The sequence below is a fragment of the Cheilinus undulatus genome, linkage group 13 (assembly GCF_018320785.1).
Source record: "Cheilinus undulatus linkage group 13, ASM1832078v1, whole genome shotgun sequence".
NCBI classification, from domain to species: Eukaryota; Metazoa; Chordata; class Actinopteri; order Labriformes; family Labridae; genus Cheilinus; species Cheilinus undulatus.
Genome location: NC_054877.1, coordinates 5,960,206 through 5,973,618, shown reverse-complemented (window position 1 = coordinate 5,973,618; position 13,413 = coordinate 5,960,206). Strand labels below are relative to the sequence as shown.

The 13,413-nt window shown below is 38.8% G+C and overlaps 1 protein-coding gene across 1 annotated transcript in view; it reads right to left on the bottom strand.

The window, feature by feature from the left end:
* Window positions 1-919: 919 nt before the first annotated feature.
* LOC121519971 (kinesin-1 heavy chain) overlaps window positions 920-13,413 on the bottom strand; it is a 32,347-nt gene continuing 19,853 nt past the window's right edge. Inside the window, exons 14-26 of the mRNA XM_041803112.1 lie at window positions 11,860-12,066; window positions 11,177-11,320; window positions 9,670-9,861; window positions 9,440-9,557; window positions 8,955-9,010; window positions 8,667-8,776; window positions 8,083-8,184; window positions 7,902-7,962; window positions 6,474-6,545; window positions 6,246-6,350; window positions 5,876-6,092; window positions 5,307-5,442; window positions 920-4,033 (exon numbers count right to left, since the gene is read on the bottom strand). Of these exons, the coding sequence (XP_041659046.1) occupies window positions 4,030-4,033; window positions 5,307-5,442; window positions 5,876-6,092; window positions 6,246-6,350; window positions 6,474-6,545; window positions 7,902-7,962; window positions 8,083-8,184; window positions 8,667-8,776; window positions 8,955-9,010; window positions 9,440-9,557; window positions 9,670-9,861; window positions 11,177-11,320; window positions 11,860-12,066 (1,524 nt within the window). The 3' untranslated portion in view covers window positions 920-4,029. The remainder of the gene's footprint in view (window positions 4,034-5,306; window positions 5,443-5,875; window positions 6,093-6,245; window positions 6,351-6,473; window positions 6,546-7,901; window positions 7,963-8,082; window positions 8,185-8,666; window positions 8,777-8,954; window positions 9,011-9,439; window positions 9,558-9,669; window positions 9,862-11,176; window positions 11,321-11,859; window positions 12,067-13,413) is intronic.

Here is a 13,413-nt window from a genome sequence, read left to right as displayed (position 1 = left end):
GCCCAGCTTCCAACTCCACTATCCAGAGATTTTATAGTCTAAACAAAGATTTTTCACATCCCCCAAACTGATGTTGTGCACCCCTATCAAAAACTTAATCTTTTTACAATGAATATTTTCTGTTTAACTTATTTTCCCTTAAAATACTTATTTTGCAGCAGATTGTCTTTTGTATCTTTTCTGTCTGTACTTTAATATCAATTGCTGACTCTCAGAAAAACACTCAGAAAATTCTTTTGTACCTGCACTGTCTAACAATTGTTTCTGGCAATTGACATCAATTTAAATTCTTGGAGCACAGATGGCCGAGCGATTAAGTCTCGCCCCCAAGAATTCAAAAGGTTCAAATATGGCTCATGGCACTTTCACTGTATGTCATTCCTGTTTCTGACTCTATCCACTGCCCTATCTCCATCTGATAAAAGAAAAAAAAGCCCCAAAATAAAACTTAAAGAAATAATTTGTACATTTTAGGATTTATTCAGATTAGATAGCTAAACTATGCCATTATTCAATAATTCCAAACTCATTTAATTGCTAAAGCAGAACACCTTTTAGCTACAACTGTCTTTCCATCTCATTGTGGAGTTTTGCATCAAGGTTTTTCCCTCTTTCAGCAGAGCATTACTGAATTGGAAATTATCCTTCAAGAGATAAGACCTGAATCACTGTTGCGGTTTCTATTCCACATCAAAATGCCTGAGTTGGTGCACAAAAGCATTACCAAGAGGAAATAGGAAAATAAACATCCTGAAATGTTGACATGTAGGCAAAAAACATCCTGAGGAACCATTTTCGCAGTTTCATTTCTGTAAAAAAAATACTCCCAAACCAAGGGAACTTGGGAAATTATGATACCTTGAAGCATGAACTTTGCAAAGTGTCTTGACGCTGCACAAAAAGGACAAAGATGCAGAAGCTTTCTCATAATTATTTAATCACACATACATTTACATCATGCAATCAATCCAAAACTGTGATCTCATGAACTTTCCATCTCCGTCCTTAACAGAGCCCTTCTCATTGTGCCCCAGTTCTCCAGGAATGATCCAGTACCTTGTCCACTGTTGGATCCTCAAAACTGCCTGTTTAAAATTGACCAACTATTACACAGTAATAAAAACGTGGCTACACTTTGTTTTAATTTAGAATTAATCAGAATTCAATTTCGATAATCACCACAAATATTCTTTGCCGTTTTTAAATCAACTAGTTTCTTCCCCTGTTTCTTGTCCAGTTTTGGTGGAAGGTCAAAGATGAACATTTTGAGGTCCATGCTGTAAAATTTTAGCTGATCTAGATTACACAGAGGGAATAAACCATCTTGATAGACACCTAACACTGTCCTGTCATAGATACGAGGGAGCTTCTCCTCCCTGCTGCTTGTAGAAGTGATGATGATTACTTAACTTATGCATCAACAAACAGTTTGATTTACATGGCTTTGGAAACGTGTTTTCCTCCGGTCAGAAACAGCCACAAATGGAGTGTTTTTATGAGTGCAGGCTTGTGAAGACGTGTTTCTGTTGCAAGATGACGGGTGTTAGTATGGCATCCTTCAAAATAAAGAGCCAATTCCTGCCCCCACTTTTGGAGCTACATTTGTTCTGCTGATCAGAGCCAAAAAAATGGATTTAGGACTAGAAAGTTTTTTTCATGTTGCATTTCTAAAAAGCTGAAACTTCCAATTCAAACCAAGAGAAAAGAACTGGGAAGCAAAGAAGTTTGACATGGAGTAGGGCTGGAAAATACATCCAGTCTTTAAGATGTATCAATATATTTTCAAACAGGATAAAGGATAAAATAGAAGAAGAATCTGATGCTCATTAAAAAGATTGTTTACAATAAGAACCACTTACAGTAACATGCTTATTAACCACCTCATAATCTATTCAAAGTTTTCAAGTTGGAATTCTGACTTCAGTGTGCATTCAGGATGACGCATCTAAAATATATGAAGACACTAAATGTGCGATTCAGCTAAAACATATCAGAAATGATTTTTGGTCCATGACTCAGCCCTAGCGTGGAGTTTCCAATCCAGTCTTTTTTCTTAGTCTTTGGTTCAGCTTTTCTGGAAATGCAATGAAAGGAAAAACCGTCAATTAGCAGAACACCTGCTACAAATGAGGGCAGAACTTCAACTCCTTTACAGCAACATCACTGCTTCAGCACACCCTGATCACACCTGCCTGTCGACTTGATATACAGTGTATTTTACAGTATATTGCACTTGCACTTGATGTTAGTGTTCTCACGCTGGGGTTACAATCACAACAAGCTCTTTGCCAATGCACCGGGGCTTCATCACAGGGTTAAAACAAACAAAAAACAACCTGTTGTGGGAAATTAAAAAAAAAAAAAAAAAAAAAAAAAAGACACTAGAAATACAAGCGAGACAACATAACACAAAATAAATCCTAAACCCGTGACTAGATTTAGCTAAATAAACACTTCCTCCAGATGATGACAGAAGATTGTTGTGCAATTTTAGACCCTGCTCTCCTGATTGGTCGATCAGCAGCAAAGGGTCCAACCCATTGACTGACACCCCCCAGCCTGCAGCTTCCCCTTCAAAATATGCATCTACACCATATACGGAACAATGAGAGATACAGTACATAAAACCCAGCAAAAAATACATCACTTTTCTGCAAATTTACAACCAAAGAGGGGGCACGTATAATCACAGTGAGGTCCTAAATCTAAAAGAAACAACAAAAAGGGTGTGAGAGGGAAGACGAGAAACAAAAATCAAAGCGAGGCACCCTTGAAATCATGGTACGACAGGGATCGAACAGCTAATCAGGAACCTTTTAACAACCTAGACAGCTCCTGGAGATAAGTGAGTGACAGCAACCCAGCTAGGACAGGACGAGCATTGTGTGTGCTATCTCAGTCTATGTGCTCCAATGTGCAGACAGATATAAATAGCGTCCATTAACACAGCATTATCAACCATCAAGCGAAGTAAAAACAGTACATTAGCTACGTAGCATGGGCTGTGCTAAAAAAAGTGGAAGTTTGTTGTGTTAACGGGATCATTCTCTTCCTTTCTACATTCTTTATATCCTTCTCATGAAGTCACCAATAAACGAGTATAGGTTTTATTTAACTTAATGATAAAAACAATTGGCCTCCACAGGTATTTAGTTAAATACATCTACAGTACACTGTCGCACGTCTTGGCTTCTCATTTTTAATCCTTCTGTTCAGCCGTTCCCCTCTTTCCTTATATCGGTCTCTTTCTGTAGAGAATCATGTGCAGTAGTGCCAATTTTACATCTGTACAATACCAGGACAGAACAGTAGTGCTCAACGCCATCTAGTCAATTCAAAACCGTACAGTTTTTAAATTTTTTTGTTGTTTTTTTCTTTTAAGAAGCATGTAAAATCTATCCAGAGAAAGTGTGGTTAACAACCAATAATAGTAATGAGGAAATGTACAGAGGTTAGCCTATAGGATCAAGCTATTTCTCGTGGTAGGGGTGTCCTTTTCTTTTTTTTTTTTTTTTTTGGTCTTTTTTTAAAAGTTGTGTGTGTTTTATTTTTTTCGGATCTTTCTACCGTTACATTCAGCTTGGCACAGTGCAGAACTACTCGCACGACGACGACGGATGACGACAGACTGTGCAAAACAAAAAACCGAAGCAACACATTTTGAGGTGCGCGCGGTTTCGCTCGCCGAGCCTGCGCTCAAGACTGCGTTTGGTTCGGTGGATAAGAATATTATCTTGCCTTTTGTAAATTAAATTTCATGTCTTTTTTTTTCATTATTATATCCAGTAGGAGAAAAAGATTAAAGTCATGATGAGAAGAGGAGGGGTGTGGGGAGAGTGGGTGGAGGTGAGGGAGTTGGAGCTGTACAGGCCAGGAATATTTATATATATATATTTATAATTCAGAAACTCCTTCGTGGCTCCAAAGCGGCGACGAGGAGCCTGTTTGCTGTTATGGAATGACAAGTTGTCGGGGTGGGCGGGGGAGATATTGGCTTCTTCAGTGGTGTCGTCCTTCGATTCTGCTTCTTCAGCTGCAAATAAACACACAGATATGATACAGTCAGTAAGTGCCATACTTAAATCTCATACAGCAGGGCTATTCAATTACAAATTCAACTGAGCCAAATTTTTAAATCAAGAAACGTAGCCGGGGCCAGACATGTTCAGCGCCCAGTAAGCAGCTGGTAATGTCAAAATTAGAACCAATACAGATCAATTTGATGAAAAATATGCACTTTTTATTCATAGTCTCCCTTTTGAACTTGGCAACATGTCAAAAGCACATCAAAGAGTGTATAAAACACATCAACAGAGCTTCATTTGAACATAACCTGAGCTTGCAGAAATGTTTTTTTTTCACTTGAATAAAAATATAATAAATAGAATGAAAAAAATAAAATGTAATTCTGTAAATAATAATTTTGGTCACATCTTACCCAGGTATATCTAAAGGTGCATAAAAAATAAATTTGCACAGTTGTAGCTACAGTTGAAAAGGACTTTTTATACTCTGTATCTTGGGGCGACCTCTGTCAGCATAGCTAGCCACGAAGTGTTGCATTCATGGTCTGACATACTGTGGGAATTTATGAAAACTTGCAAAAAAGGTTGGCCTCTGCATCTCTGGCATGACCACAGGCTGGGCCACTGGGGGGTTGGTTCTGGGCCACATGTGGCCTGCCGTACAGCTTCTACCATCAGTCATGCATGCATGACTGTTAAAGATTCTCTGACAACACAGGCAATATTTGATTTACATCATTTCAAAGATTTCTTTTTGTAAAAATCTTCACTTAGTGCCTTGTCAGTTGTTCTTATTCTTAGTTTTCATCCCTGTCTCTATGAGCAACAGTAAGGCAAATAGAAATGGCAAATCGGGGTAAAAAACAGCACATCAAGCTGCAATGCTCACGGGCTGTCAGGACAATTAAAACAAATGGATCAAGCTATGTTGTTGCTGATGTAGTTTTGAACCTTCTCCAGCTGCCTGAACTTGTTTTAAAGAAACAAATTCTTCAAATTCAGTATCTTGGGTTGCCAAATAATCTTGCCGTTATATTGCATTGCCCACATACATGCTTTATTACCTGCTTTAGTCCTTAGAAAAGGCAGGCAGGTTCAACTCTAACCCTCATCCTTGTTTTCCTCTCTATCCACTATCCTACCTTCTAGAATCAAGGCATATAAATCTACATACAGTCGTAGAAACAAGATACAGATTTATCTTCTTTACTGTCATTAAGTTTGGTTTCAACATCTTTAATCTGAAACATCCTAAAAAGAAAAAGATCATGTTGAACCTACTTCTTGTCTGGCTTGGCCGTGCCTCCTCCCCTGATGGACACCGTCTGGCTGTTCTGGTAGAAGCCTCCTCCACTGCGGTTAATGTTGGGGTGTGTGGGAGATGCCACTGGCTGCTGCCCGGGCCTGATGGGCTTGGCTGGGAAGGAAAGAAAGAGGAGGTTTAGGATTTGAAGAAAGGTACTTTCGCATTTCATTTCATAAAGAACACAAATGTAAAAGTCTCTTCACTCTTCCATCTATCTAATGAAAAAGTAAGAACCTCGCTGCAATCAGCACGCTTTTCAATTTATTCCAGTCTCATCAAAAAAGAAAAGCTCTGATTTTACTCAGCAGCAAAAAGATGTCAACATGAAAAGATAATAAAAATAGTAATTGATCTAAAAATACAATGGAAAAATATTTGGATGTGTTTTTAGTGTTGTTTTTATTATTACAGTGTTTTTATTGCATGGTCTGAGTGTGTTTTTAAGTATTTATCTATGTCTCTACAATAAGGTAAGGGCTGTCTTCCAGCTTTGTTGTACTGTTATGACCATAAAGGTCCATCTGATCCAGTAATCTCTTCTCACCGATCTGGGCAGAGTGTCCCCTCCTAGCCATGTTCTTGGCCCTTACGGCCTCCTTGATGCGGTCCACCTCCTGCTGGTAGCGTTTGCGGTCGCGGGCGGCGTTCTCCTTGGCCTCCTTCAGAGCAGATTCCAGGGCCTTGACCCGCTCAGCCGTAGCACGAAGGCGCTTTTCCAGTTTAGGAAGCTCACAGCGCAGGTCTGCATTATCACGCACCAGCTGTGGAGGAATTTACATCATTTTACAGCAGTTATTTTATTTACCTTTAATCAAAAATCTACCAAGATGGAAAACATGGGAAATCAAGACAGGCAAAGGGGTAAACTGACACAGGAAAAACTTGAATCACTGTAAAAGACGAGAAGATCATACCTGTTTGTGAACCTTGGTGAGCTGCTCAAGATTGTTCTCAAGAAAGGAAATTTTCTGTTTCTGAGCTGCACTCCCACCTGTGTCGTCTGAGTCCATCTCAGCGCTCTGCATGAGGAAAACAAATAATAACATCACACTTTAGCCGTGCACGCTGTCATCCTAAAATTTGCCAAGTATTCCCCCCAGTGCATTCAACGAGACCATCAAAATGTAATCACTGAGGCTTACCTTCTTCACTCTGGTAGCTAAGTCCTGGACAAAAAGTTTTCTCAAGTTGTGGAGAGTCTGCAGCTCCTTGGCCTTCACAGGTGAAAGACAAGCACAAGAAATCAAGTGAATTTAAGGGTAGCTTAACCTCTGAGTTCAGGTTTAAAGCACATCCACTCTGGATTTTAAAAAAGTGCTTTTAGAACACCTTTAGAAAATTATAAACCTTTACAATGCCTCCAAATCAAATAGCTTACTAAAAATGCTGTGTTAAACATTAACATCAACTGGGTGATTAGATTCTAAATGGATGTTGCTAAGTTAACATATGATGTAATTTGGTACCATAACAGCCAATAGAGAGATTCAAATGCAGTTGCTAGGTTTCAGCCACTATGCACATTTCTAATACAAATCAAAAAATATAAATGTTTTGTACTAAAATGTACTTAATGTTCATTTTAAATATTCCCTAAAAAGTATCACAGAAATCTTAAAATATTTCCCAAATTTTTTAGTGAAACTTTATCATAAAGCCTTAACACTCCAATAAAAATATCCCTCAAGTATCCCATGCAAAGTCCTGAAAATTTTCAAGGAAATATCCCCTAAATTTCAAGCAAATTCCCCCCAAAATACAAAAACATTCTTCAAAGTTCATTGAAGTTGACAGAAAACTCCTGGAAAGTTCCGTTAATCTCTTTTCAAAATTTCAAATGACACACCAAATGAATTCCAGGTCAAAGTCTCCAAATCTACAAATAAGTTTCCAAAATTTTCACAAAAAAACAACTCAAAATATGGAAGCAAATGCCCCCTCATGTCCAATCAGAATTCAGAAATTACCATGCAAATGCAAAAAAATATAAATTAAAATAAATCAAAGCAAATTTTTCCCAAATTCTAATGAATTTCTTTAAAATATACAAACATATCCCTTAAATTTCAATGTAAATGATTGAAAATTTCCAAGAAAGGTCCCCAAAATATCCAGCGAGTTCTCTAAAATTTCCATGAAAATTCCTGAAAATTTCAAAGCACATTCTCACAAAATTTTGAGCAAGTTACTGAAACTTCAATGGACATTCTGACCAATTATCTTAAAAGCCAAAATATATCGCCTCATATATGAATGCTAGGTCGTAGGAGGTTAAAGTCAATGCAACAGACAATGGAAACAGATTTTCCTTTCAATTCTGAGGGACCCTTACTTTTAGTACTTGTTGCCAAATAGAGGAAAACTTAATGGGATCCTCACTGAGAGAGTCTCATGTTTCTCTGATGTATTGCCTTTCAGACATTTACAACTAGCAGCATGTGTCTTTACGAGCTGCAAACAACAAATCAACTCAACGATCCCCTAAATTCTACTAGTAAAAGGCTTTAACCCCTTCATATAATATGTCAGAGTAAGTGCTTTTAATCATAAGTTAATTTAGACAAACTTACCACAGTCTCCTCCAGGCCCTTCAGGTCTTGTCTTGCCTGCTCTCTTCTGTCCTGCATCACCCTGAACGACAAACACAAATACAGGTGAGATATGAGGAAAAACAAGCTGATGATACATGACTACTTAACATTGTTTCGAGTCAAAACTACCATGTGTAGTTGGAATGTGTATTAAACATACGTAAGCTCATGCAGCTTGCGGCTCTTCTCCTGGTCGGTCGATTTGAGTTTCTCATGTTCCACTCTGAGCCTCTCCTGCTCCAACATGATCTTCTGGTTCAGACTGCAAGACAAAAATATTTCACTGAGTAAAATGTTCTTCCACTATAATAAAAAACTGGTAAGAATCAAAATACAGAGAAAAATCCTTCTCCTTAGCTGGTAGCTACTATGTGTAAGTGTACACATGAAGGCTGTGCACATCCTTAAGAAATTAACACAACAAGGACCAAAGATGCAGTATGTACATGACCAGTAGGGGGAAATGTTGACACTGCACAGCCACAAACACACCTGTCAGAATAGCCAGGACACACAGATAAGTTCTGTTTAATATTAGATCTGTGACTATGAGAGCTGTTGCTTAACATAATGGAACAGATGCATCCTCTCCTGTGAATTGGTTTTCTGACTGTTGAAGAGTGGCCTGTGAAAATCAGTAGCAAGTTTCAACTAATCTTATCATCTAAATTATCTTTGATCTTTCATCGGTTTAACAGGTCTGCATGTTAAACAGTGCAGTAACAAAACAGCCAAAACTCTTACTCTTGCAGCTCAGTGATGAGTTTCTCTTTGTTGTCCAGCTCATCTCTCAGGCTGCTGATCTGCTTCTGATGAGCTTCACGGTGGGAGTGGATCTGCTTCTCCACTGCCTCCTACAAATACAAAAACACACAATTTATAACTAAAGTTAATGCAAATGTGAGTGCTTTCAATACAAGATCAAATTTTTCTAGTTACACTAAGGATGCATTTCAGCAATTGTCTGAAGTTTCTCTGTTTTGTAGCTGCAGTGTGTAGTTCTGTATTCTTTTAATATGCAGAGGAACAAACCTTGACTTCATTGGCAGTCTGGATCTCGTTCTCCTTCTCCATTGCGTGGACTTTCTCTGCAAACACAATCAAAGAGATTTCATTCCAAACTTAATTATTTTCACTTTCAAACTATTTCAAGTTCAGTTATGTGATCAGATAAACAAGATTGTGGTGCTGATTCTTGTCACACCACTTTCTTATCTCAGGTAAGAAAAAAACACGCTGAAAGCAATAATTCATTTTCTTTGAACTTTCACATTCTTTCATTTTGTAGAAATACTGAGCTGATTCCAGTTCAACACAAGTGTTTGAAACCAAACCTACACAGGTTTTTCAAGTTTTAAGTTGCTGTGGTGAATTTAATGAGAGTCTCTACATGATCTTTCTTTTCCACTTTGATTTCAGAGCTTCTTACAGGTTTGACAACCTTCAGTAGATGTAGTAAAATTGATTTAAAGCACTGGTAACACTATGTGTTAAACTGTTCTCAGATTGAAACATACCCTGTGCACTGAGCTTGACAAGTTCCTCATTGAGGGAGTCGACGTTCTCCTCCAGCTGCCTCTTCTTCTGCTCCACATTCTGCAGGTACTCAGTCAGGGACTTGATTTTAGCCTCATGCTGCAGGGAGGAGAAACAAAAAAAAGATGTTCATACATGTTATTCATGTGAATGACATGATTCTTTCTCACATTCACAGATGAGTCAGTGTTTGTAGTTTGCTCCTATGTACCTGAGAGATGCGCAGCTGGCAGGCAGCCAGCTCCTTCTCATTCTCGTCCATCTTCTTGTTGCTCTCAGACTGGGTGCTCTCCAGCTGCTTGCAGCGTTTCACCATCGTCTTCACCTCTGACTTCAATTTACTGATGTAGAGACGGGCTACTGTGAACTCTTCGTCTATCATGCCGCTGCCGCCTTCATGTTGCTGGAAAGGCAGAGGATGGAGGAAAGATTTTATTAGCAGAATATTTCCACCGTCTTTATCTTTGATCTGCTTCATGGAAAAGCCTTGAGAGTATATTATTTCTAATATATTTTTCTAATCAATAAAACACTGTGAGATTTGAAAGAAAACAAATAAACAGAACGTAAAATGCAGATTAAAATATGTACATTTAAGAGCAATGTATTACAGTTATGATTCATGAAGTGTGCTGTAAATCCACTGATGGCAAAAAGTCAGTGCAGAGGTTACTCGTGCGTTAATCCTGACTTGTGTTCGACAGTGAAGGACCCCAGACTAGCTCATGTAAACGCAGGATGGGACGTTGCAAGGGAGTCTGAGCAGAGCACTTGAATACATGCATGTAGTCTCTACTTCTACAAGTTTGTGTACAGTCTCCAAAATGTATTTGCATCAGTAATATCTTTGACCCTCTCTGCTTTTGCATCTGGAGGCTTTTTAACAAACAAAGTGGAGATGAGGAGAGAAGGTCTCACTTCTCTGCTTCTCTTGCAGGTAACATTTTTCTGCCTGTGATTTGTTTTTGGTGGCTTTTTTCTCTTCTCACTAGTTGTTAAAGTGTAAAAAAAGTCTACTTTGTTTAATCTGATTATTATTGTAGTATCCTGACAGCCTGTGAGCATGACACATGTCATGTGTAATGCAGTGCACAATTTTACCCTTGTCACCCTGTTCCCGTTCTCCTTTTTGTTCCTTGCATTGAGAAGAACAAGTGACAAGAGGGAGGTGACAGTGTAAGTATCAGAGAGGAAGTTATGCATGGTTTATTTCATTTTCCTATTTAACAGATCCTGTTTGCTTTGTTTCACAAAGCAGAGATAGCTGTGCATTAGTAATACCTTTGTATATCCATGATTCACATATTGTGCTCTGACTTGTGTCAACACAGAGGCAAAAGCATTGGTGAAACCTGCCTCTCCTCATCCAAAACAAAAGCTCTTGATCTACAATTTTCGACAAAGGATGCAGTGTGGACAGTGAGTAATGCTACTAAATGCAACATGCCGTCTACACCCTCAGTGTCAAATGTCACTTTTTGATCGTTCACGCTTTGAAACGCATTGCATGATTGTAAATATTGCAGGGATAATGGCCAACGGTTGTTCACTACGTTTTACAATGCAATGCACTGAACCTTGTAGGACACCTCTAAAAGTGGCGTACGCACTGTAGCACTAACATTTTCTCCTCCTCCAGCTTGTTACAGGCGTGTAGTTTTTACTATAGCAATAGCAATTACTGTTGTAACCACACACAGGGCATTTCAGTTCAGTACCTTGATGTCATTGCTGCCTACAGCGATGCCAATCTCAGCGAGGTCTTTGAGCAGTGAGGACATCATCTCGGTCACCCTCTTCTTCTGGTGGTTGGACATCTCCTTCAGTTTCTGGAGCTCAGAGTCCAGAGATGACAGGATGGACTGTATAGAGAGAGAGGAAGCATTTAATCTTTGCCTCAGGATGGTTTTCTACCATTTTCAACAGCTACAAAGAGGAGGGTAGGCTGTACTTTTGCCCTGGTCTACTTTTCTTACACCCTAATGCTTGTTTAGTAACAGTTCTCAACCTTTTTCTGATCATTTTTCATATTAAACAAGGATTGAAACTGTTAGCAGTGTACAAAACATAATTCCCTTTGACAATACTTTAAAATTGTTTCGAGTTTTTGTTTTGTGCATTTCAAGCACATTGTATTCAAGCCTCATGTGGCTGAGGGAATACATTCGATCAAGCCCTTGTAATTTGTGAAAGAAATGAAAGGGCTTGAGCAGCAATTAATGCGTGCATGCAAGTCTCTGCTTGCATGCTCTTTTCATCCCTGCAGGCTCCTCAAGCTTAATTATAGTGTTGCATGTTTGTGTAATTCACATTAACAGAGCCAAAATAAAGGACAAATAAAAGGCATGTAACCAAAATCAAATTGTCACAGTGACTTTGCAGTTATCCGTTATTGGCTCACCGATTTCTGGCTCAGCTCCTCGCTGATGGTCTCAAACTCCTTGGTCTTATCCTCCACCTCCTGGCTCTTCTGGTCATAGTTGACGGCAAGCTCCTCCAGCGCCTGCAGCACCTCCTTCACCTCGTCCTTGGAGGCCTCGTTCTCTGCCTGCAGGCGGTTGAGCTCGGCTTGGAGGTTTTCGTGATCACGGCGAGAAGAGGCTAAAAGCTGTGAGCATGGGAGAGTAGAGTCATTATCTAGTTTGGTTTAAAGTAGTAAAAGAGCAGACATTTCTGCTGCTCGTCACAATAAATGTTTACAATGACTTCAATTTATTATTTATTGTTTTTTATCAAATATAAAGCTCTGCACATTACAAGCTTTTTAGGTTCAGTAAGGTTAAAAAAAATAGAAACCCTCACAAAAATTAAGAGTCAGTGTCTGTTGCCACCATTTCTGAGCTGCTGTCAAGCACACATTTTAAATACAAAACCTATGCAGCTTAGGATTTTTGCATTAAAGCATCGTGAGCTCAAAAGCACCCTTGACATTACTTTTTCTTTTTTTTGTTGTTGTCACAGTTGCTTTCACAGCACCTCAGCTGTACTTTAACTTTTGACCACTCTTGCCCTCAACAATGCCAATTCTCCCTCACTTCTGGATCAACCCAAGTCAAGGGGGACTTTCGACTTATGATAGTTGCTTCGTCAAAGCAATAGACAAAGACAAACTGATCTGATTCCTCCTGTTCCTTCACACTGTAGCTCTATAGCTGCTGCTAATGCCAGGACACCATTTTTTTAGTTGTTAAATGTTTTCTTTGTGATATCTTCCTGAATCTAAGATAATATTAAGCACACAGAGCTGTTCAACACAGAATTAATAAACACTACTGAGGGTTTATCATAAGTTTATTTTTTGTAAAAAACTGCAACATTAACTAGCAGTGCAAAGCACCCCCAAACTGAAATGCTAAGGATGCATTTGAGTTTTCAGATACCAAATGACTTCTATTTAGTACACGTTTATGCATCAGCAATACATCTTCAATGACGACCTGATATCAGGACTCCTTTACCTTCCTCCTGGGTGAACAAAAGCTCATACATCATTTCTGTGCCTCAGCATCCTTGCACACTGGGCAGTGAAACTGCTGGCAATAATAATGAATGGGAGCAAATTAGGCATGAGCTGAGAGGCTAGCAGTGCCTCTTTAACAGCTTTTATACCATGTGCTTTTAGCAGACATGGTGATAAACCCTTAATTAAATGAATCTTGTGGAGTCCTGATTAAAGTGAAATGACAATTTAATTCCAGATCAGTTATAAGGGACAAGCCGGTTCTAACAGCTGCAAAACAAAGAAGGAGCCATCTTCTGTTTGAGAGACGGTGTCCTTTTTTTTGTCCATTTTTTCTTGTTATTTATTGTAGATATAAAAAGACAAAAAAAAAACAAAAAAAACAAAACAAATGAAAAGCTGTTTAGGAGCGAGAAGTCCAGGCAAGTATTTTAGATCTCTAAAAAGAGCAGAATTCCCTTCACTCCCAGTGAGGTTGGAGGGACATGAATAAAG